General features: G+C 41.1%; 1 protein-coding gene across 4 annotated transcripts in view; it reads left to right on the top strand.

Annotated features, from left to right (window-relative positions):
* Window positions 1–240: 240 nt before the first annotated feature.
* Senp2 (SUMO specific peptidase 2) overlaps window positions 241–25,598 on the top strand; it is a 43,167-nt gene continuing 17,809 nt past the window's right edge. Inside the window, exons 1-10 of one of the 4 annotated variants that reach the window (XM_051191195.1) lie at window positions 241–423; window positions 1,834–1,892; window positions 5,429–5,562; window positions 6,974–7,040; window positions 8,833–8,923; window positions 16,287–16,455; window positions 18,359–18,459; window positions 19,596–19,690; window positions 20,191–20,242; window positions 23,441–23,501. In XM_051191195.1, coding sequence (XP_051047152.1) covers window positions 323–423; window positions 1,834–1,892; window positions 5,429–5,562; window positions 6,974–7,040; window positions 8,833–8,923; window positions 16,287–16,455; window positions 18,359–18,459; window positions 19,596–19,690; window positions 20,191–20,242; window positions 23,441–23,501 — 930 coding nt within the window. In that variant the 5' untranslated portion in view covers window positions 241–322. Of the gene's footprint in view, window positions 424–470; window positions 641–695; window positions 783–1,833; window positions 1,893–5,428; window positions 5,563–6,973; window positions 7,041–8,832; window positions 8,924–16,286; window positions 16,456–18,358; window positions 18,460–19,595; window positions 19,691–20,190; window positions 20,243–23,440; window positions 23,502–25,598 lie in introns of those variants that run through there. The other 3 variants (XM_051191196.1, XM_051191197.1, XM_051191198.1) reach the window with 3 other exon arrangements.

Consider the following 25,598-nt stretch of genomic DNA (forward strand, 5'->3'; position numbering starts at 1 on the left):
TCTGGGTCCGGCGGCTTCCTGTTGCTAGGCTTATAAGGAGCAGGGGGCAGGCTGCGCGTGCGCAGATTCAGGAGGCCGCTTTCCCGTTGGGCGGAAGGAGGTGACGTCGGCGGCGCGGAGAGGATCCTCCCATAGCCCGGGGAACGTTGAATCTGTGGGCCCTCTGACGGCGTCACAAGTCCGCGCCTGAACCTGGCTCCGGCCGAAGCAGCGAAGGCGGCAGCAGCAGCGGCGGCGGCGGCGGCGGCGGCGGCGGCGGCGGCGACAGCTCTGGGGTTCGCGTCTCGGGGTGTGTCGGCCGCCGCTGCTGCTCAGGCCTGGAATGTACAGATGGCTGGCTAGGGTTCTCGGCACCATTCTCCGCTTGTGCGAGCGGCCCGCGCCCGGGGCCCGCGCCCTGCTCAAGAGGCGGCGCTCGAGCAGGTAAGGCGGCCGCGCGCCGGTCCCCTCCCCCGCGCTGGCGTTGGGCGCCGCGGGCCTGTGGGAACCGGCGGCTCCGGGACCGCGGAGGCCTGGGGCGAGTCCGCCCCTCTGGCAGTGAGCGGAAGGGGAGTGGGAGGCCGACGCTGTGCTGCTCGCCCGATACAGCTCCGGTCGCCCGGTGTCATCGCGGGCGGGCAGTGCAGGGACAAGTCAGTAGGTTAGGAGTTTGACTGCCAGTACTGTTCTCTTCGCACCAAGGAACAGCAGTCGTCTTGTTTTACAGCAGCTGTGTCAGTGTTGGGCTAGAGGGGAGGAGAATGGTTCTGTTCTTTAACATCGGTGTAAGAGGCAGAAAGAAAGTAGGTACCACACTCCAAGACTTGGTTAAAATTAGAGGGAAATTAGAAATGCTATTACTTAGCATCTACTCCTTTACTTTTTTTTTTTTTTTACAGTCTATGCAAATTCTGGATTCCCCAAAAGTCTCTCCCACCCTTCCTTCCTTTTCTTACTTTTATGTGTCTGCTTCATTTGTAATGATGATGATGATGATGATGATTTTTGTGTTTTTTCAGGTCAAGAAAAGTGGACAAAAGATGGGTTTAGGGGAAGTAGAACAAAATGGTTCATAGATGATTCTAGGAATGTAGGTCACTGATGGAATTGATTGTTAGCTAAACTGTAGCACGTATTCCAGAGAGAGAGGATCATTTAAGGTGTTGTAAAGTTCCTAGAGTGATGTTTCGTTTACTATGTAAGGGCAGACAGTGTTTTATGCTGGATCTGGTGTATATTTTATTGAATGGGGATTGTTAATCTCACAATTATTCTCTTTCATAGTCCCTCAGAGTCATTCAGTGCCTTGAATTCTAGCTGCCTGACACCTGTCCTTATGAAACAACTCATTTTAGGGATTAGCGGGGTGCCTTAGTGGTAGAGTGCTTGTCTATCGTGCCTGTCCTGTCTTCAGTTCCCCCCCCCCCACTGGGGTAGGGGTGAGATGGGGCAGTTAAGCACTCTCTTCCCAAAGGCGCCCCCAATAACCTGTTATGACTGCTAATATTGCCCCTTGAAGTAAAAAATGGCTGTCTCTGAGGTCATTGTTTCAGAAACAAATGATTTATTGGTTCAATTTGACTAGATGATACATCATTCCATAGTAGGGAGTGTTGGGTCTTAAGATATGGAAATAGCATTCTGTTTTACACATTTCATCTCATTTTATGACTAGTAAATGAAAGAATTGTGTGGTTTGAAGTTTTTGTTTTGATGCTAGGTGTTGAACCCAGGGTCTTTTACATGCTAAATACATATTGTACAACTTAGTCACATCTCCATCTCTGAGTAGTTTATTTATAGAAATACATGTGTTACATATGTATATATGTACTTCTTTTCCTTTCTTTACAGCGCTCTGTTTTCTACTACAGTGGACACTGATGAAATCCCAGCTAAAAGACCAAGATTAGGTACTACATTTTAAATTTTCTTTCTTTCTTTCTTTTTTTTTTTTTTTTTGGTTAACAAACATGCTTGTATTTGGAGACAGGGTTTCCCTGTGGGACAGTCCTGGCTGTCATGGAGCTTATTTTGTAGAGTAGGCTGGCCTTGAACTCACTGAGATCCACCTGCCTCTGCCTTCCAAGTGCTGGGATTAAAGGTGTGCGCCATTGCCTGGCAAAGAATTTATTTCTTTTAGTAGGAAAAATACATGCATGGAACAAAGTTCAAAAGGTAAAAAGTTGAGACAATGAAAAGTTGTCTCTTTCCTGCCCTTCCCTGTGCCATTGTCCTTCCTGGAGATGACTGTGTGTTTCAAATACGTGCATTGAATGTGTTTAAACTTCTAAAGTCTTCTATTAAAAAAAAAAGTTAGTTTTTCTTTATTTTTGAGGAGAAGCCAGTTCAGACTGACTGATCAGACTCATCTACTGACTGACCAGACTCATCTGCTGACTGATCAGACTCATCTGGCTGAACCAATTTAATTTGTTGTCTCAAATCTACTTTCTTTTATCTCACTGGTAGAAGAGAATAAAAGCAGATTAAAGGACAAGGCACAGTAGAATACTATAGTATGTTCCCTTTTCTCAACCTGATCATGAATTTGGGTTTATTCCAGATATATTGCTGTGGATATTGATATTTCATTTAAATCCATCAGTAAATACTGAGTAGGTCTTGATTTTGCACAATTACAGGAAATAAAAAAAATGAATACTAGGTCTATCTATAAACATTTTTAATAACTAAGAAAAAAATGAGCTCCTTTTAAAAAATAAATCTAAATAAATATTAGCTTGTACTTGAATGAAGTAACATGACCAAAAAAAAAAACAAAAAAAACAAACAAACAAAAAAAACCCCAGAAAACAAAAAACCAACCAACCACCAAACAAAAAATCCAGAAACAAAAAACAACTGGGGGGCTTCCTAGGGCCTGATTAACACAGGCCTGTGATCTACTGAGGATGTTGAAGCAGGCAGATGAGAAGTTCAAAGCCTGCTTGGACAGTTTAATGAGACCTGTTTGAAAGTAAAGTAGTAAGAGGGTAGGAATAAGTTCAGTGATTGATACATTCAGCAGCCAAAATTCAGTCCCTAGAACTACAAACAAGATAAAACTTTGGTGGTGTTAGAGAAGGTTCCTGGGTTGGTTGCATATGATAATCATCTACTTCTGGCCTAAGAATCACCCCACTCTTTCATTTCTGTTGAATGCAGAGGTTGATTTCCTTACTGCAAACAGCAGAAAGTAATCTGAACTGGAGATGAAGCTGGGTAGCACAGCATATCTCTGTTCTGATGACTGTTGAGTACTGGAAATATGGCTAGGTTAACTCAAAGAAATGAAGGGTTTTAATTTTTTAAATTGTGTGTGTGTTTGTGTCTGAGGAATCCAAATTGGTCTCAATTCTTTGTTCCTCAGACTCCCAAGTTCTGGAGTACAGGTATGAGCTATCACACCTCAATAAAGAACTGAACTTTCACTTTCCACTCATTTAAACTAAATTGCTAGGCAGCCCCACCTGGCTTCTGGCTTTCACATTGGGTAGCTTTGGGTAGAAGAAACAGCAGAGTTGAAGGGAGGGAGGGAGGGAGGGAGGACCTCATCATAGCAGACCCATGATTTTACAGTGAAAGCCAGAGTCTCAGAACACCGTGTAGTCTGAATCTCTTACAGGTAAGACCTTCCTTTGTGAGAGTTCAGGGAATAAGTTAACACAGTGTTAGGATAGACCCATTTTTTGATAAAATTTGTGAGGAAATAAAACATTCCAATACTTAGTGACTACTATTACTCTTATCAAGAAGTATGATTGGAGAAGAAATGGTCCTTCAACATATTGTAGGAATAGCCTGAAATTGTCTCCCAATTCCTGAAATGAAAAACAACTAATTTGATAAATTAGAACTCCTCCTTTTTGAGACATGGTCCCCATGTGTAGCACAGGTTACCTTTAAGCTCACTGTGTTGCCAAGGCTGGCCTCTTAACTTGGCATGTATGATTGCTATTTTTATGCCAACTTGACTCAAGCTAAAGTCATTGGAGAAGGAGCCTAAGTTGAGAAACCGTATAAGATCTGGCTGCAAGCAGGCTTGTAGGATATTTTGTTAATGAGTGACTGATGTGGGAGGCCCCAGCCATTGTGATCCCACTGGCTTGGTGGTCCTGGGTTCTTTAAGAAAGCAGGTGGAGCAAGCCAGTAGGCAGCACTCCTCCATGGCCTCTGCACCACCTGCTGCCTATAGATCCCTTCCTTCCCTGTTGAGCTCCTGCCCTGACTTCCTTTGAAGAAGAACCAATGATAGAGCTGAAGCCAAATTAACCCTTTCCTCTCCAAGTAGCTTTGGTTATGGTATTTCATCATAGTAATACTAACCCTAACCAAGACAGGATGCTTCAGCCTCCTTTATGTTGGAATTACAACATATGCACCAGCGTAGTCAGCAAACAAGTAAATTACTTCCAGTTTGGATTCTGCTCCACCTAACCAACACATTTTCTTGATTATTGGAGCCATTCCCTTTTCTAGAGAGTATTTATTTTGTGTTTTATCTATATTGGAACTCTGTTGCTTTAAAGCCACCATTTTAGACTATTTTTCTCTAAAGCAGAAAATAGTTCTTTATAATTAATTAGTGAGTACAAAGGAAACTGCAGGAAAGAGGTGCAGGAAGTGAGGAGGTAATACTATAAAAGAAGGAAGTGGAGGAACACTGAAACACACCCCCATTTGTTTACTTCTCTATTTTGTAATCTTTGGTACCAGGAGGAAGTGAACTAGAGATTGGCCAGTGCATCTTGTTCAGTAGTGGGATAGTTTTTCTTTGTCACAGATCCTTAAGAAATGTGTGTTTTATACTTCACTCAGTCAAGATTTATTAAGGGCTTTGTAGATGGTTAAGATAATTGTGTTGTCACCAGCCTGGGAAGAAAAGGCAAACAGTAAATGTCAGTGCTCTCTGTGCATTTTCCATTCCTAGCAGTATGCATGTTTCTTGTTCATTTATCCTTCAGCTCTGTGGTTTCATTTTATGTATTCTACAAAGGTTACTGCTTAGAAGATGCTATTTCAGATAATTTCTTGGTGAATCAGTTTGTGGCTTACTAAAGTAATAGTTTAATGTTTTTGTAGCAGCTGTGATAGTTGATTAAAACAAATTTCACATGTTAGAATCCATTTATTCAGTTTATTCATGTGTGTATGATGCACATGCGTGAGTGTAGTTGTACCAAAAATGCCTGTGGAGGTCAGAGGGCAACTTTGTGGAGTCTGTTCTATCTTTACATGGGTTCTGGGAGTCAATCTTAGGTTACCAGGCAGCCACCTCGATGGTCCCAAAATACTTTTATGTTATAGATACATTTTTATTTCAGTGTTTAAAAGTAAGACTTTATTAAAAACTAACTGAGGAAAAAAATAAAAAGAAAAAAATTAAGAGGTTTTTTTTTTCTTCTGCAAGTTAATGCTCTGTTTATGATTTGTTGATATTTTTTAGATTGCTTCATTCACCAAGTGAAAAACAGTCTGTACAATGCTGCAAGTTTATTTGGACTGCCATTCCAGCTGACCACAAAACCCATGGTGTCTTCTGCTTGTAATGGAACACGGAATGTGGCCCCTTCAGGAGAGGTCAGTGGGGATGGGGCTTGGATGCTGGTCTTTTTCCTTTCCCTTTTTGATTTTTGTGTGGAGATGGAATCCAGGACCGCATACATTGTTTGTTTGTTTTTGAGACAGGGTCTCTTTTTGTAGCTCTGGGTGTCCTAGAATTCTCTATATAGATTTAGACTAGGATGATTTTAAACTTGGAGGGATCTCCCTGCCTTTGTCTCTTGAGTGCTGGCATTAAAGGCATGCCTGGTATGGATCCTGTATATAATAAGCACTAGTTTAATACTGAGTTACACCTTCAGCCCTACACACTGTGATATTTATAAATTGAATTAAAAAAAATTTGCAGTGTTTTAAAAATATTTAAAAATATTTATAAAGAATATTAGGGGGCAGCAAGATGGCTCAGTGAGTAAAGACTAAAGCAAACTCAGACTTACTGAACTTAGTTCAACCACAGAACCCACACTGTAGAGAGCTAGTTCCTACAAGTTGTTCTCTGACCTCCGTATGTGCACTCACATGGATGGACACACACACACACTCACAGAATCACTCAGAGGAATGCAATACGTTTTAGAAAGAGCATTGGCTCCCTTATCCTGATGGTATACTCTTGTGATCCTAGTGTTCAGAATGCTGCTGTGGGATAGTTTGCTGATCTTGGGCATTCAGGACCATTTGCAACAACCTAGTGAGACCCTTGCCTAAAAAACAAAAAGAAGAAGCCAGGTGTAGTGGCTAATGCCTATAATCATTAGGAGGTGAGGCAGAAGAATCATGAGCTTGAGACCAGCCTAGCTCCTTAGTGAATTCCAGGCCAGCCCAGGCTACAGAGTTTAAGCACTGTCTTAAAAACAAAAGAACAGGGAGCTGGAGAGATGGCTGAGGGGTTAAGCACACCTGCTGTTCTTCCAGAGGTCTAGAGTTCAATTCCCAGCAACCATGTGGTGGCTCTCAACTGTCTATAGTGAGATCTGGTGCCCTCTTCTAGTGTGTGTATATGATAAAGAAGTCTTTCAAAAAACAGTAGAATGAATGTGAGGTCAACCTGATTCTTACAGTGAGTCTCTGTCTTGAAAAGGAAATTTTGTTTTGTTTTGGAGACAGAGTTTGTCTTTGTAGCTTTGGAGCCTGTTCTGGAACTTGCTCTGTAGACCAGGCTGGCCTTGAACTCACAGAGATCTGCCTGCCTCTGTCTCCTGAGTGCTGGGACTAATGGCGTGCACCACCACCTCCTGACTGGAAATTTGTTTTTTACAGTATTTGTTGGGAAAATGTAATTATCTTTGTAACACTGTTTTGTCAGTTTTGACAACTTAATTCTGTGTGCTAGCTTGAAAATAATCATGAATAGAGTGAACTTTATACTAGAAACACTTTTAAAGTGCAAGCTTGGGTGTTAACAGAAGTGACTGCTTTATTTTAGGTATTTTCGAACTCTTCATCTTGTGAACTGACGGGTTCTGGATCCTGCAACAGCATGCTGAAACTGGGTGAGGTGGTCAAAATGCTCTTGCTTACCTGCGCTTCTGCCTGTGTCCCCTAAGTCTGAAGAGTCTGAAAGGAAAACATCAATTTGGATTAGGATAAGAATAAAGGCATAGTCTCTGTACTATCCATCAAAACAAGTAGGGCTGAGTTGTATGTTTTACCAGATATGGGACTCTAAAAAAATTCCTTAACTTTAGTGTGTCTCAGTTCCTTATCTGGAAAAGGGGACAATAATGCACTCAGGTTTTTGTTTGTTTTTTTAAAAATTAAACCTCAAGTCAGAAGTCTTGAGCATTGTGTTTGAAAGTGTTCAATCTTATAAAGTATTTTATAAAGTCCTTCAGTTGAAGGACAACCGTGGATGTTGTTCCTTGGGTGCCATTCAGGTAATGGCGTATGCCTTTAATCCCTGCACTCAGGAAACAGAGGCAGCTGCATCTCTTGAGTTTGAGGCCAACCTGGTCTACAGAGTGAGTTCCAGGTCAGCCAGGCCTACACAGAGAAACCTTGTCTCAAAAAACAAAACAAGAACAACAACGACAACAAAAACCCAAGTATAAGTTTTATCTTAAATTCTTGGGACTAGAAATGTTTTTGGTTTTACAGTTTTTGAGATTTTGGGAATATTTGCATGGACCCTACCAGTTGAGCATCCCTTATTTACACTCTGAAATCTGAAATGGGAAACTTCAGCATCAGCACTCAGGTTTTCACATGAAGGATGTTCAACCTGGAACATTCTTGTCTGAGTTGACTATTGTGTTTTCTGTTACATATGAGTGTGACTTCAGATCAAGTCTCATTGATTAAAAAACAAAGGGCTGGAGAGATGGCTGGGTGGTTAAGAACATGTACTGCTCTTGTAGAGGAACTGTGTTTGGGTCCCAGCACCCATATCAGGCAGCTCTGTGGGATATGATACCCTCTCTGAACTCACACACAGGTGTGTGTGTGTGTGTATACATACACACATGCGTACGTTCACACATAATTTAAAAACAAATCTTAAGAAAGATATTCCTAAAAAGAAAGAAGGAAGAAAAGATAAATATTCCTGAGAGCTTGCTGTGTTCCAGGCATTGATTTGACATCATCAGAATTAACAGAAGACCTTGTTCTTGCTTGGAGTTCATATATTTAATGAGCAACCCTAAGCTCCTGATTCTTGCAGCTGTATAGACTTCCATATTATCAATAGGCCCTGAAGGGCGATTTTAATTGTATATATTGTACAAACTAGTATTGTGGGGAGCCAGAAGGAGCCAGAATTGTGAAAATTTGGTTTAGTGTCTGCCATGTAGGTAGACTAGTGAGAGAAAAGGTGGAAGCTAGTGAAAGATAGGGATACAAGGTTTAGAAGCCAGAGTGGAGGAAGCTCAGAAATGATGCTTTATAATTACACTCCTCACACCTGTTGTTAGGGAACAGAAGTGCAAAGATGAGTAAGCATGTACCCGTGTGTTAGCCCCATTGCTGGGACTGAAATAACAGAGCAATGCAAAGAGCAAGGTTTGGTTAAGCTCATGGTTTTTAAGGTTTATGTACATTGAATTTGACTTACTCATATTAATACTAATATCAGTTGTGGCTTTGTGGTAGTGAAAATTGAACTTAGGGTCTCATACATGTGAGGTAATAATGTATCACAGAACTACATTTCTAGCCCACCATTGCTTTCCTTTAATGCTTTTGTAACCTTCATGCTGGAGTACTATGCTTTTAAAAAGATAGTTCTGCTGTGTGAAATTTCTGTCCTGATGTAGGCTGTTTCTCATTACAAATATGTTCTCAAAGGTAATAAATCTCCTAATGGAATAAGTGACTATCCAAAGATCAGAGTGACAGTGACCCGAGATCAGCCACGTAGAGTCCTTCCTTCTTTTGGGTAAGTGATAAATTCTGCTTCTCTGTAAGTGGAACTCACTGTTGCTCCACAGTTTCTCCTTTGTTAATATTAAGTAGGCACTCTAAGGGTAACTTTCTATCACATGACTAGTTGGACTTGAATTTGAGTGTTTCCTTTACAACTGTATTACATGTCCATGCTATGATTTGGTTTTGTAAGTGATTTTTAAGATTTTTATTTTAATAATTCTATGTGTATTTTGCCTGAATACATAATCTGTATGTGTTCATAGATGGTGTATGAGGAGGCCTGAAGAGGGCATTGTCCTCAGCCCTGGTCCTCTGGAAGAGCAGCCAGTATTCTTAATCACTGAGCCATCTCTACAGCCCCCTATTTTATTTTTTGAGAATTTTCACCCATTTTATTTTGATTGTGTTTATCCCCCTTCTCCAGCTCCTTCCCCTCCTCCATGCCCACTCAATTTCATGTCTTTTCCCCCATCTCCTTGCTTTCCTGTCAAATCCAGCTTGTGTTGCTAGCTATTGTGGTGATACATTATTTATGATTTATTAAAGCTTGCCTGAGGATTCAGAAAGCAAAGTCAGTCACAAGCCATAGAATCCATGCACATACCTTTAATTCCAGCAGCCAGAAGCTAGGAGGTGGCTGTACATACCTTTAATTCCAGGACTCAGGATTAAGAGGTAGACAATATTTGTGAGTCCAGTGCCACCCAGATCTACACAAGATTGATCCAGGCCTACAGAGAAACAGCTCAAACAAAGATGATCTCAGCACCTGGGATCACACACCTTTAATTCCAGCATTAGGGAGGAATATAAGACAGGAACAAGTCTCAATATCAGGCATTCATTCTTCAGCTACACTGAGGATAGGAAGACATTCAGTCTCAGGATTCTCTAGCCACGCTGAGGAGAGGCAGCAAGATCAGCCCATTCAGCCTGGATAGTGGTAAGAACTAGTGACCAGCTGCTTTGCTTTTCTGATTTTTAGCTTGAAGTTTGAACCCCAATATCAGTTTCTGGGTCATTTATTTTTGTGTTATAAGCTACTTGTGAGTATGGGACCTGCCTTGGAATATGATAGATAGACCTGGTGTCAGTCTGTTGAAGAAAAGTGACATTCTCTTTCCCTGTAGCAGTCAATACCAGTAGCTCCTAAGCAGGGATAGGACTTTTTACCCACTGCCATACTAAGATTTTGTGTCTTGAGCTTACACAGCTTTTGTGCATGTTGTCACACAGTCTCATGAGTTCATAAGTGCATCTGCCTGTTGTGTAAGGAAAACACTGGAAGTTATCTACTACCTTTGGTTCTTTCAATCTTCCTGCTCTTCTGCATAGATCCCTGAGCCTTGAGGGAAGAGGACTGTTCACTCCAAAGTCTTTTACTCTCTGCACACCGGACCGTTGTGGGTTTCCGTGTTAATAGCTATCACTGGAAGAAGCTTGTTTGATGAGGATTGTGGAACACACTGGTTGATGGTTATAGACATGAGTCATTAAGTCATTTTTATTGCTATATCCATTTAGTAGAATAATAGAGTAGATTTCCCCCTTAGAGCCCGTGCCCTGTCCAGCCACAGGTTCTTGGCCTTAGTGTCAGGTATGGGTTCCATCTCATGAAACAGGCCTAAATCCAATCAAAATTGGTTGGTTACTCCCATAACATTTGTGCTATTGTTTGTTTGGTTTTTTTTTTTTTTTTTTTAAAGACAGGGTTTCTCTATGGTTTTGGAGCCTGTGCTAGAACTAGCTCTTGTAGACCAGGCTGGTCTCGAACTCACAGAGATCTACCTGCCTCTGCCTCCCGAGTGCTGGGAGCAAAGGCGTGTGCCACCACTGCCTGGCCTTTTGTGCTATTATTGCAGCATTATTGTAGCTTGCTGAGTTCATAGCTGGGTGAGTTTGATGACTACTTTTCCTCTGGTGGTGTACATAGTACCTTCTAGCACTATGAAAACTTTCAGTTGAGTACCAGCTAGATTACTCGGTATTCTGGGACTCAAGTATGTGGTGTTTTTCAGCAGTAGAGTCTTACTGTCAAGTTCTAGAGGGTAACTAAGAGCATTGACAATAGCCTGTAATGTTTAGATGGTTGGTCTATGGGACCCCATTAGCCAACAACTCAAAAAAGAGGTAGCCCATTCCTAGTACCAGGGATATTATTTGGTAGTGTATGGTGTCTAGTTGGGGAATGCATTTTCATCTCAAGTGCTATTGTGACTTCCTCCAAAATTGACCACATATTAGAATACAAAACAAGTCTCAATATAAACGTAGGAAGATTGAAATAACATCCTGCTCCATATCTGATCACAAAGGAATAAAGCTGGATATTAACAACAGTAGGAATAGCAGTAAGTACCCAGACTCATGGAAACTACACAGCATACTACTACTGAATGACAATTGGGTTAAGGGATAAATCAAAAGGGAAACAAAAAACATCCTAGAATTAAGTGAAAATGGAAACACAGTATCTTTGTTTATTTAATGAGTGTTTTGTCTTCCTGTTTCTGTGCATGCAGTGCCTTTGGAGGCCAGAAGAGGGCATTAGAATCCCTGAAATCCCTGAGTTACAAGATAGTTACCAGACACTTTGTGTGTGCTAGGAACTGAACTCTGGTCCTCTACGTGAATAGCAGGTGCACTCCCACTAAACAATCTCTCCAGCCCCCTGGAAACCATTTTAAAAATAATTAATGTTTACTTTTTAAAAAACTGTGTGTGTGTGCATGTGTATGTGTACATGTGTTGTATGTGTGTTTGTGTACAGAAATATTCAGAAATCTTAAATACAAACCTGATATAGTTTTTTGGGGGGGGGGGTGAGACAGTTTCTCTGTTTAGTCCTGGCTGCCCTGTAGCTTAGGCTTACCTTGAACTCAGAGATCCACCTGCCTCCACCTCCCAAGTGCTGGGATTAGAGGTGTGGGCCACCACTGTCCAGCTTACCCTGGCAAATTTTGTGCACTGAACATACATGTCAACTCTGTAAATATTATAAACAACTTCTTCATTTTTTTATGCACTAAGTCATGTATATAAGTTCAAAGATAGTTTGTGAAAGTTGGTTCTCTCTTTGCATCATATGGCCTCCAGGGGTCAAATTCAGGTGATCAGGCATGACAGCAAGCACCTCCTCCCACTGAGCTATCCTGTTGGTTATCCTCTTGTTTATTGTTTATTCTAGAATTGCTATTGCTTGGATATCTTAAGTTCATAGTCTTTTCTTTTGCCTTGTGCCTTTTAAAGACATGTTTTGTCTGGTGTGATAACTGAGATCTTTAATCCCAGCACGCACTAAGAGACAGGCAGGGATATCTTGAGTTCCAGACTAGCCTGGTCTACATAGTGAGTTCCAGGACATAAAGAGACCCTGCCTCAACTATTGTGGGTTTGTTCTTTGTTTGGGTTTTTTTTTTTTGTTTGTTTGTTTGTTTTTTTTTTTCTATTTTTTGAGATAGGATCTGGACCCCATAGTCCACACCAAATTGGAATTTGTTAGGTAACTCAGACTGTCCTGAACTCACTGTGTAGTCCAGGTTGGCTTTGAACTCTGAGTTTTTCTGTTGTAGCCTCCTGGTTTTTTAAAGCTCTTACAGTTTTTAAATTGTAAAAGTCCTGTCTACTCTGTATGAATTTTTTCTTCAAGTGTCTTGCTCTGACTGTAAATGTGCAGTGCCTTTTCTTACCTTAAGAACTGTCTATTGTTTTCAAGTTTCTTTGACTCTTCTTTTTTTATTCCCCCAGCCCCCAGAGCTTTCCTTGAGTCCGCCCACTGCCTATCTCTTAGTTAAATACTTTATTAACAATTCTGGGCCAGAGCAGGCAGTGGTGGTGCAACCCTTTAATCCCAGCACCTGGGAGGCACAGGCAGGTAGGTCTCTCAGTGAGTTTGAGACCAGCCTGCTCTACAGAGCGAGTTCTAGGGCAGCCAAAGCTACATAGAGAAACTGGACAAATGAACGAACAACAACAAATTCTGGGCCTAGAGATAGTTCAGTCAGTAAAGTATTTGCTGTACAAACACAGGGACCTAAATTTAGATTCCTATCATCCATGTCAAAGCTATCCCACAGATGGAAAAAAAAAATTCTGTAACCCCAAGTGCTGCAGGTTGGAGAAACAGGCACATGCCTGAGCTCATTGGCCAATCAGTCTAGCAGAATTGATGATCTCCTAGGTTCAGTGAGACCCTGCCTCAAAAAATGAGGTGGAGAGCAGCTGAGGTAGATGCCTCTTGCTTTCACATGCACAAGCACATATACAATTATGAACACATACAAACATATCTGGAGATCTTTGGCTAACAACTTACAAAAAGAGTGAAAGGTGGGTGGAGAGCTGACTCTGTTAGGAGCACTTGTGGGAGGACCCATCCATATTCAGTTCCCAGCACTCAGATGGTAGCTTTCAAGTTCCAGGGTTCTGATACCCTTGTGTGTCCTCCACGAGTACTGTTGGCACATGGTGCACAAACACACTTGCAGACAAAACATGTATACAGAAACAATGAAATAAATTATTAAAAAAATTTAAGTGAGTTAGCTGTGGTAGTATACATCTTTAATTCCAGGACTTGGGAGGCAGAGGCAGGAGATCTTGATGTTGAGGCCAGCCTGGTCTACATCACGAACCTAGCCAGGGCTACACAGGGAGACCCTGTCTCAGAGAGGGGGGGGGGAGAGAGGGTAGCTAAAAACCAGGTGCCTCTCAATTTGAGTAAAAGGTAAATTGTAAAGCTAGGAGGGAAAATACAAATTTTCTTGTATTAGAACATGAAGGAGGGCCCAAAAACTGGTGAAATGCGCCAGCCTGACTTTGGGGGAAAAAAACTGATAGGCGTTCAGTGGCCAAATAGGGACAATTTAAACATGAAAATGAATAAAGCTTGTAATGTAAAAACCAGTGGATGGATGTGTATTTTGGAAAGGGAAGATCTTTATGGGAAAATGCTGGCTGTTAGCTCAGAAGGTATACGATTACTGTATGCGACCATCGTAGTAATAGTGACTATGGATGAGTCATGGTTGAGCTAAAGTAGGATTTGATAAGGCCTAGGATACTTATATTCACATACAATGTCTCCCCCCAAATCCCTCATTAATTATAAAAGGTGGGTGACTGTTTATAGAGTATTGTGGCTGATACTACCTTAACGAAAAGATCAAGTTGAAGTGATTAGTAGTAGCACAGTGACACCATAGCCTCCAGGTATGCTGCACTGAGATGGACATCATGACTGAATGTAGTGTTTTTGCAGAAAGTGTTCATCTGAACTTACCTGTGAAAATAGTTTATTCTTAAATTAAAATACAGTCTACAAAGCCACAGGCCTGTGCTCTATCTTTAAGACAAAGAGTTACCAGATGAAAGCACACCAAAGATATACAGCAACAAGATGTGATGTTTGGATTCTGTGGAGAATGCTGTAAAAGAAACTTTCAGTAGCATTGGAGAAGTTAAAAGTGTGTGCTGCATGCTTGACAGTTGTATTATTTCAAGGCTATTCTTGTGCATGAGGCATGCATACTTAGAAATGAACTTGATTCTCTAAGCATTTAGGTATGCTGTCCGTTTCCCTGTGGTCATCATTGGGACAGCCACTGAACTTAAGACTGGCTTGTTTCCCTTTACAGTGTGATCTGATTTCTGTTAGTCACTTACAAGTTTCAAAGTACATTGTTTAATTTCTTAGTACTGGAATATTCCTGATATCTTTCTGATAGTGATTTCTGGTTTATCTCTTTATAGTCAGAGACTGTACTTAGCATTGATTTCACTTTTAAGTTTCTTAGCATTTCAATTTTTGTCCTACAGTATTATTCATTTTGATGGTGCCCCTCGTTGGCTTGAACAGAATATGTAGTCTACTATTACTGAATAAAGTGTCCTATAGATGTCCATTTAGGTCCAGCTGACTTTTCATTTTTATTGATTGAATGTAGAATGTTGATGTTTTCTACAATTTTGGATCTGTACGTTTTCCCTTCTATGCATACTAGGTTTTTTTTTTTTTAATTATTTTTATTTTAATTGATGTTTTTGTCTGTATGTATGTCTGTGTGAGAGTCAGATCTTGGAGTTATAGACAGTTGTTAGCTGCCATGTGGGTGCTGGGAATTGAACTGAGGTCCTCTTGAAAAGCAGCCAGTGCTCTTAACCACTGAGCCATCTCTCCAGCCCCCATGCATGCCAATTTAGCTCAGCGTTTCCTTTTGTTGTTTTGACTTGTGCTCTACTACATCCACTTTATCTCCCTCTTCTGTGTGTGTGTGTGTGTGTGTGTGTGTGTTTTCTGAACCATTTGAGAGTTAGCACTTGGACTCCTGCTTCTTTTCTTAGTTATTTCTTAAGGGTGGAAATATTGATAATTATAGGTTATAAAGTTTGGCTTTTTTTTTTTTTTTTGTAAGTCTTACTTAAATTTTCCCTATCCAGGACCAGGATACAGGTCAGGAATGTATACTATTTGGTTTTCATCTTTTAAGAAATCTGCTTTAATCCTTCATGTCTCCATAACCTTTCCTTGTAATGGCATTAGTATTTAAATTTAACATAGACAGTAGATGTTTTTAGAAATAGTACAGTGTTTTTGTGAAAATAGCATATGGGCATGATATATCCCTTTCAAAGCACTTACCAAGAGCTATGGTATCAGTTTGTGCCATTGGCAATACCAAGGAGAGGATGCAGGTGTTGTCACCAGCAGTGGGGTTATTTTTATTAATCATTAACCCCTTCCCTCTTTGTCCTTTTCTCCTTTCCATTTTGTTCTCTTTCTCCTCCCCCCTTCCCTTTTCCTCTCCCGCTTCCACCCCCTTTTCTTCCTTTTAGGAATTGAACCCAGGGCCTTGAACATCTATCAATGACCTATACTCCTGACACACACTTTTAAAAAATTAAGATGAGTCTTGTTACCTTGGCCAATTGGTTTTAGATTCTTGGCTTAAAGCAGTTTTTAAGCATCAGCATCTGAGTGGCTATTACCATAGGCATGCTGTACTGTCCCAGCATAGAATTTGCTAGCATGTAGCTGATAATTTCAGTGGTGCACATAGAGTAAAGGAAAAGTACACTGTTAGGGAGAGAGATTTGTGTTGTAAGGAACTAAATCTAGGGCTAGGGTTGGAAACCTAGCTATGAGGAGGAGGGCAGTCATATGACAGCTCTAGTGACCAGAACAGAAATTCCCTAGTGGAGTGCTGGGATATCTAACTTTTGCTAATGATGGTTGGTTGTTTAAAAACTTGCAGTCTTAAACTAGAACAGCAGAATAATTGGATTACCTAGGAACCTAAATCCCAATTCAGTGATACCGTTTTTTTTTTTTTTTTTTTTTTTTTTTTTTTTTCCCCCTCTCTCTTATTCTCCAGTTTTACATTGAAATCAGAAGGCTATAATAGAAGACCAAGTGGCCGTCGCCATAGCAAAAGCAATCCAGAGAGTTCCTTAACATGGAAACCTCAGGAGCAGGGTGTAACAGAGATGATTTCTGAAGAGGGTGGCAAGGGTGTGAGGCGTCCCCATTGTACTGTGGAGGAGGTAAGCCCTTTTAGCCTGATATCCTAAATGTTTTTAATGACTATTGAGTAATAATTTGTGTACTATGGCATACAATTTAAAAGGTACTAAAAGGGTACAGTGACTATAAATGTCCCAGCATCCTGTCCCTTTCTGGCCTCCCCAGCCTGCTTTGACTCACAGTAAGTACTGTTGCTGTACAGTTAGGTACCTAGAGATACTGTAGACACGCATAATGGAGTCATATAGACATGCATGATGCAGTCAGTTTTAGATGTTAGGTCCACTGAAAAGAAGGAAAGAGCCTTATTAGAAAGAGATTGCTTTTTAATTTTAGTTTTTGAAGATAGGGTTTCTCTGCGTAGTCCTGGCTGTTCTGTAACTCACTATGTAGACTAGGCTGGCCTCTAACTCAAAGAAATGTGCCTGACTCTGCTTCCAAAGTGCTGGGATGCAAATGTACCATCACGCCCTTCCTAAAGTAGCTGTGATTGGGTAAAGGTGGTAAATGATGTGCATAGTATAATGAGGAGATAGGCCTTCCTGTCTCTCTTGAGACCTTCATTTGTTCCAGCAATGTTGATGATAATTTCTGACTCTGCCACTTCCCAATACCATCCATTATTTTAATTTGGTAGATGGTTTGGGAGCTGTTTGTTCATCAAATATTTATTCAGGTCCCAGATACTGCACTAGTTTATAGTAATTCGGGATATGAATCCCAGATTTGGCTCCTACCTTCAGGAGTTTTACATAACTTATAGTTCAGCAGACAGGCCAAGGGAATAGTGGGCCAGAGGCCCTCTGTGCATTTCCAAAAAAAGCCTGAGTGTTTCAGGAGATCTGAGACATGACTAAGCAGACAGATCCAGGACAATGGTCAGTCTTAGCAAGGACACGTTTGCTAATTGAGAATAATAATACATAGCATACAGGGAAAACCTGAGGCCCAGATTTCAGCTCTAGATAAATATATGTCACTGACCAAGATACCCTGTGTGTTTAGGGGGAAGATGCTGACTTCAGTTTTGGACATTGTTTAAAGTGCCTGTGAAACACGCAAGAAGACCTCTCCTGTAGACTCTTGGATATAGGTGATGGGAAGTTTGAGAAGAAGGCAGGGTTAGAGACACATTTCTGAATTTTCTGCATATTGATGTAATTTAATTCAAGGGAGCTGATAAGATTATTCAGGGGAAGAATGTAGTGTGAGACGAGATGTGGGCAAAGCCATCAGCATTTAAGGCAACAGTGGAGACTGAGAAGCATTTACTATTCAGGAAGGCCAGGCCAGGCCAGGTCAGCTGGACGAGGTGCTGAAGGGTTACGTGCAGGGTTATGGGGATGTGGACTCTGATTACCAAGTGGATTATTTCTGTTCATTTCTGGTCAACTCAATTTCGTTCAACATAGTTCTGTTAAAGACGCAAATGCCTTCAAGACCTAGCACAGTGTGTTGTTAACCTAATGCTGTGACCCTTTAATGCAGTTCCTCATGTTGTGGTGACCCCAACCATAACATTATTTTCATTGCTACTTCATAACTGTAATTTTACTACTGATGAATTGTAATGTAAATATCTGATAAGCAGGTAGTCTTAGGTGACCCCTGGGAAAGGGCTGTTTAACCCTCCAGGGGTTGGGACCACTGATCTAGCAGACAGCGTAAACGAGTGAAGTAGGGTGGAAAGGAATGGCCTACCTAAAGGGGACAGCTCCAAGTTGTTGATTCACTTTTTCCTAAAGAGGTCAGGATTTGGGATTTAAATTTTTTTCCTTTATAAAGTTGGTATTTAATTAAAGCAACTTAAAGAACAGTGTTCCCCAATAATGTCCATCTGTGGGCTGCATCTCACTGGCCAGTCTGGTTTGATTTGGTTTGGCTTCATGTTCTGCTACTCACCATGCATACTTTTTTCTTCAGGGTGTCCAAAAGGATGAAAGAGAAAAATATCGAAAGTTATTGGAACGACTTAAAGAAGGTAGTCATGGAAACACTCTCCCTCCTGTAGCTTCACACCATAGGTAAGAGCTGACAAGATGAGTGCATTGTTAGCATGCCTTAGCATGGTTCCTTTGTTAGCATGTATCCTTGGCATGGTTCCTTTGTTGACATGTATCCATAGCATGTACTGTTTGTAGTGTGTATCCTTAGCATGTATTTGTTTCTCCTGTTTCTAGAGAGGTGCTGGTGTGAAGATAGCTAGCTGTGTGACACTGTAGTGTGGCAGTTTACAAAATGGAATTTTCTGTTTTGGTGTCCTTTGCCTATACACCCCACCCCCATCCCTGTTTTTGTTTCAACCCCAGCTTCCCACATGGTGGAATTATATCCATTGGAAAACACATCCAACTCTCGTGAATTCTTTGTTGTGTCCTTTTTGGTATTTGTTTTTGCTTATTGAGATAGGGTTTCTCTATGTAGCTTTAGAGCCTATCCTGGAACTCGCTCTGTAGACTAGGCTGGTCCTGAACTCCCAGAGATTTGACTGTCTCTCCCTACCAAGTGCTGGAATTACAGGAGTGTGCCACCACCACCTGGCATGAAAGAGATCACTGCCCAGCCTCTGAGCTCAATACAGGCATGTCCCACAGGATCTGTCTCTCTGCTTTTGTCCCAGCTCCTTTTCTTCTGCTCCTGTCACCTGACTCCCCCCCCTTTTTTTTTTCTATTTCCTTACAGCCTCTCCTCCTCCTTACACACACACACACACACACACACACACACACACACACACACACACACACACGAGAGTCTGAGGCATCTAGTGATTGAATTTTAGCTTCCTCTACTTAGAAATAAGAACTTTGTTTATGTGGTTGCTTGTCAATTAAATATGCCCATGATTTGGACATAGATAACAGTAGCAAAAGGAAGTGATTATCTGGAGGAATGGGCAGGAAGGTATAAATTCAGGAATCCAGTTCTGGTATTTTAACAAGTGATTGCAAATACAGAGTCCGTGAAGTATAGAACTATCAAATTGAATCACAGGATTGTCTAGCTTATTGAATGCAGAAAGAGCAAACTTTATTTGGGTGTTTTATCTTTGATTATTGCATATTGTGGGTTTTGTTGTCATCTTGGTGCTGTGGGTTGGAATGTTAGTTTCGTCTTTTGTGTGACTAGGGTCTTAACTTACTTCATCTTTTTGTCTAAGTTCTCAGAGAAGCCAGATGGACACATTAAAGACCAAAGGCTGGGTGGAAGAGCAGAGTCATGGAGTCAGAACAGCCCACTTTGTTCCAAAACAGTGTGAGTTCCAGCTTTAGCTCTATCTTAAGACATTGACCTCAGTTTGTGTGAGAGCATGCATGTGCGGTTGAAAATTGGCACACTACTCAAAGGTGGTGGACTAGGCTGTAAAATACTGTCAGGCTTCAAGGCATTGGCTAGCACTTAATCTAGTACTGAAAATTTTATTTTAAAAAAGAAAGTTGCTTTAAGATTATGTGTGAAATGCCTGTATGGTAGTATAGACTAAAATTATTTACTTCCTATTAACTTTTTTATATTTCTCCAATAACTGTTCATTTAATGACTTGCTTATCAAATGATCTGGTATCAGTTTGCTCAAAATTATATTGAAGGAAGAGAAAGTCACATGTATTTTACATGCTTGTGTGTGAGGCAGCCAATGTCTTTGGAGTTCACATTCGCATAAGTGCAAACAAATGTTCTGATTCTTTGAATCTGACAGTTGAAATTCCAACTTGTGATTGGCTAATAAAGGATCTTTCTTTCCATTCCCACAGACAGAGTTGTTGAAACAAGGGGACCTCTCTGTTCAGTGAGAAGTGAGAAGAGGTGCGTGGCCCATTTACTTCTAAGATTTCATTTAGAATAAGTCTCCTTACAAGCTACATTTATGAATAACCTTGAGGAATTGTGGATCGGTCTGCTAACTAATTAGCACTGTGAGTAGGTAAATAGTTGTAAGTCAGATACTTCAAGCTGCCCTTATCTGGTAGCCATTGGGACTTGAGGAAGCAGGTGCTTCTTAGGAGTATGGTTGGGTGGCATTGCCAGTGGGCACTGCATCAGACATAGGGACAGTGAATGTTGTCCTGCTGTCCTAGGATTTTGGGTGGTTGTTACCTTATATATAGCAGACTTTGCCAGCATTGGTAGAGGGTCCAAAGCTGGTCCTTCTGTTTTTTATACATAAACCTCAGAGATAAAGAAGTGTGAATGAAGCCACAAAACCTGAAATTTTATTCCTGGGTCCTTTTCAGAAAGATCTGCTGACCATTAGTTTAGAGGACTATTTAAACTCAATTTATTTTAAGGAAATGGAAGTGTTTATTATTTATAAATTATGTGCCTGGATGGGTTTCAGGAAGGCATAAACATATCCTCAGAGAACTTACAATGAGATAATTATTGTGCATAATTCACTACGTTTAGTTAGTGGATGTCATCCACAGGCTGTGAATCTTATATATTCCTAGGAGTAGAAAGAAATTGGTGCTGGGCATTGGTGTCTTACACCTTTAATCCCAGCACTTGGGAGGCAAAGGCAGTAGGATCTTTGTGTTTGAGGCCAGCCTGGTTTACAAAGCTACAGAGAGAAACCCTGTCTTGAAAAAACAAAACAAAACAAAACAAACAAACAAAAAGAAATTGGTATATCAGTATCCAAACAGAAATCCTATAGGAAAATTTTCAACGTTTGTTGAGGTTTACACTTTTCAAAAGGCTTATTTGTATTACCATCTCAGATAAATTGAGTAGGCGTTAGTTGTATTCCATGAGCAGAGTTCCTGACAGATGCACTGTAATAGAGGAAGGTTGTATTTTGACTCTGAGGGTTCAGCCCATTTTCATAGGGTAAGCATAGCAAGGTAAGGGTAGATAAGAAAGTAAAGAAAGGGAAGGCTGGTTTGTAACCAGCCTCCTCCCAGCTTCCAGTCTCTGGAATGGTGGCACTCATATTCTGAGTGGGCTTTGTTCCTTCAGTTAATTCCTTCTTAAAAAGCCCTCACAGACACATCCAGTATAATAGTGCTTTTTTGTTTGTTTGTTTTTTAAATTTATTTATTTATTATGTATACAGTGTTCTGCCTACATGCCAGAAGAGGCCATCAGATTGAATTATAGATGGTTGTCAGCCACCATATGGTTGCTGGGAATTGAACTCAGGACCTCTGGAAGAGAAGCCAGTGCCTTTAACCTCTGAGCCATCTCTCTAGCCCTCTACTAGTAGTTTTAAATCCAGTTGTGATTAACTATCGCAAGTTCATCACATGGACAATATCTAGGTCTTTTACCACTTGACAATAGCTGAGCTCCCTTGGACCACAATGGCTGTTGCCTCTGAGTGTTTAGATGGGTGACCACAGGCAGCACTCTGCAAGGAGGGCACCTTTCTTGAGGCAGTCTTCAAAATGATTCTGCAGGCCTGGCAAGATGACTCAGGAGCTTGCCACCAAGTCTAAAGACCTGAGTTTAGTTTCCAGAATCCACATGGTAGAGAGAGCCAACCTCCTGAGGCTGCCCTGGGGTTTGTACTTGTGCCACTTCCTCCAGTGAAGTAATTGTAAGAGTACCAAAAACACACAAAACAAAGAGACTGCTCTGCTAACAGTAAAGCAGTAAATAAGACGAGGTCACAGAGTTATGCTTTAAGCCTGTGACCAGTTTTTTCTAGGGAAGAGTACCTGAGTGTTTTTTTGGGGGATGGGTGACTTGGGGTGATTTTTGCAGTACTAATCTTTTGAATAATTGCATCATCCTTGTCTATTACTTTGATCCTTTGGCTCTGAGGTTTCCTTTTAAGTCTTACTATAAGCTTGGCTAAAAGCTTTTGCCATAGCCATGACACATCCTGACTGCTAAACTGCCTTTAAAGTTCCTTTGTCACTTTAGCTTGTCACTGCTTCCCCTCCCCCTCTTTTGAGAATGGGCAGGGAGGGGTCTGTGTGTATGCATGTGGGGTCAGAGGTGGGGGCATTAGACGTCTTTCTTCCTCAGTCGTTTTCTATAGTTTCAGACACGGGCTCTTACTGAACCTGGAGCTTGTTGATTTGGCTAAACTGGCTGGCCAGCAAGCCTCGGCCTCCTGTCTCCTCCCTAGAGTTGGGATTATAAGCATGTGTTTTTACAGCCAGCTTTTACATTGATGTTGAACTCAAACTCAGTATTTTACCAACTCATCCACATCCTCAGCCCCCTCTTCCAGTCTTTTGAGATGGGGGTCTTACTGTGTAAGGCTGACCTCAAACTTATGATCCTTCTGCCTCTGCCTTGAGTGTTGATTTACAGGGATATACCACCTCTTCCTGCATTCTATCCTCTTTAAAATCACTCTCAGGGAAGGTTCCAGGTTGTAGAAGAAATAGAGCCATTCTTCACCTTCCAGTACCAATGGCCCCATCTGACCTTCGTGAGCGCAGTCTAGTGTCGGCATTTCTGTGGACTTTGTGGTCTTCTCAGCCCCTCAGTCTCCCATTCAGCTCTTCTTTCAGCTTCTAGAGCATCTCTCTCTCACCCGGACCTCCATTTCCCCAATTCTTCAGTCTGGTTCTACACTGTAAGGTCCACAGAGAGGTTCAGTCACAACAGGGAGCACACTTCTCAGGCCCCAGTCCTGCATGCTACTTCCTTCCATTGCTGTTGAAGTGCTTGGCAGACACAACTTGAGGGAAGGTTTAATTAGCTCACAGTAGAGAGAGAAGTCAGTCATAGTGAGGAAAGCATTAGAATGGTACAGATTATTTATGGCAGGCCAGGAAACAGACAGGGTACGGTCAGCACTCGCAAGACCACTTTTATTTAGAGATTAGTTAATCCTAATTTTAAAATTAAAAAAAAAAAATTGAGACAGCACTCATTTAATCCAGCCTAGCCTCCAACTAATTATGTAGCCTTGGGAAACTTATCTTCCTGCCTCCAGTTCCCTGAGTTCTGGGATTACAGATGTGCACCACTAATATTTTGCTTCTAGAACTAATATGTACCATGCTAAACAGCAGAAGTCTACAACTCTGATGGTTTCCTTTCTAGGTACTCAAAGGGAAAAGCTGATCCGGAGAAGGTGGTGGGACTCCGATTTGAAAAGGAAGGTGTAAGTAGAAGCCCTTGGTAAATTTTTGTAAAGAAACAAAGAAGGTTTTGTTTTTTGGAGACAAGGTTTCTCTGTGTAACAGTCCTGGCTGTCCTGGAACTCAGTAGACCAGGCTGACCTTGAACTCAGAAATCCACCTGCCTCTGCCTCTTGAGTGTTAAGATTAAAGGTGTGTGCCACCATTGCCTGGCTTACTTTTAGTGTAAGTATTAGAATCAGTGTTTCAATGAACTCTGTAAACATACTCAGGCATTTAGTTCATTTTTTTTTAAACTTCATTTATTTTTATATGCATTGGTGTTTTGCCTGTATGTAGGTAGAACTGGAATTATGGACAGTTATGAGCTGCCATGTGGGTGCTGGAAATTGAACCCAGGACCTTTGGAAGAGCAATAAGTGCTCTTAACCACTGAGCCATCTCTCTAGCACCCCCCCCCATATTCAGCTTATTAATAATAAAGTATATTGCTAAACACTTAGTATCTGGCAGAAGTATTTCCCACACCCCCCACCCCCCACCCCCCCCCACCCACCCCCCACCCCCCGTCTTCCTTTTGAGACAGTCTCACTGTATAGCTTTGGCTGGCCTGGAGCTTGCTATATAGACCAGATTGGCCTCAGGCTTGTAGAGATCCACTTGCTTCTGTCTCCTGATTAATAAATTACTCCACACAGTAATTGATTTCTTAATTAAATGCAACTGAATGTTTATATTACTCACATTTTAGTTACATAGGATTACAAAAGTGATAAGTCTTAAAATATTCCCTTATCTAATGCTCTGTTTCCAGTGATTCCAGATTGACTCTTTGTGTTTAATTCTCATTTATCATCTGTTTAGCTAAAACAAAGAATGCTCATAATCTTAGCACTTGGGGAGGACCAAGTCTAGACAGTAATGTGAGAGCTGTTCTTTCTATAAAATGGAGGAGGAGGAGATAGGACTACCTGGCAGTCAGCAAGAATGAAGAATGCTCACTGGTATCTTGAGACTACTGTGGCTCTACTCCAAAGTTCTGTTTCTAAATACACTTACTTTTTTTTTTTTTTTTTTTTTTTTTTTTTGGTAAGGTGTGGGTTTTGAGTATTTAGGGTAAAATAGAAGACTAGACTATAGTTCAGTGGTAGTTTGTCTAGCATGTTAAAGATCTTAGGTTCCAACCCCAATACAGAGAAAGGAATAAATAAATTGATGCAGGTTTAACTAAACACAGCTGACTTTGAATAAGAACAGAAGTAGATTGCTCTGTATGACACACTGCAGGCTATACCTTTGTAAGACCTGCAGAGCATGGACCTTCATGCTCCCACTCAGGAAAGTCACTCATGAGAAGCAGTCTTGATGCAAATAGCATGAGGAGTTTTTATTACAAGTGCACTGGGGTCCACAGTCATATGCCACACAGGGTTAGAGGACTGAGGACCTCGAGGGCCGAATTGAGATAGCTTTTATAGGATTTACATTAAAGCTAACAAGGCCAGTTTCAAAGCTAGCCTGTTACTTTCACTAGGCCTAAAAGCAAGGTCATGGGATAGTTTAAAACTTGGATGGTTAGTAAGGTTTCCTAGGTTAGAGATTTAGCACACCTGCAAGGTTAGGGGGTTTTCTTTCTCAAGAACCAGTGGGCTCAGTAGCCTTGTCCTTGAGCGGCTGGGAGAATGTACTTTCCAGTCAGGGAGTTATCTATATATATTGGCAGAGGCTCTTGTTTTCTCTGTCTTTCCCTTCTTGCTATGAGTCCCATCTTTTAGTTATTAATTTTCTTTGTGGACAGGATGACCCATAACAGTTCCCAGACTGTTGTTGTGGATAACAACATTCTTCAGAAACTAGGTGATTATGAATAATAATAATAATAATAATATCATCATCCAGAAACCAGTCATCGTGATCAAGCTATTTCATGTGGTTTTTTTTCCTGAGCTTTGCATGCAGCTAGGGTGATTTTTACATACATGCTGATGGACTTTTTCTAAATTTCTGACTTTTAGACTTTTAGTGGTCATTAGAGAGTTAAGCTGTATTTTCATCCTTTTATCTTTTATATTTCTAAACTTTACAAACATGCTTTCACTACACTTTCGATTGGGATAGGA

The sequence above is a fragment of the Phodopus roborovskii genome, unplaced genomic scaffold (genome assembly GCF_943737965.1).
Source record: "Phodopus roborovskii unplaced genomic scaffold, PHOROB, whole genome shotgun sequence".
Classification (NCBI taxonomy): Eukaryota; Metazoa; Chordata; class Mammalia; order Rodentia; family Cricetidae; genus Phodopus; species Phodopus roborovskii.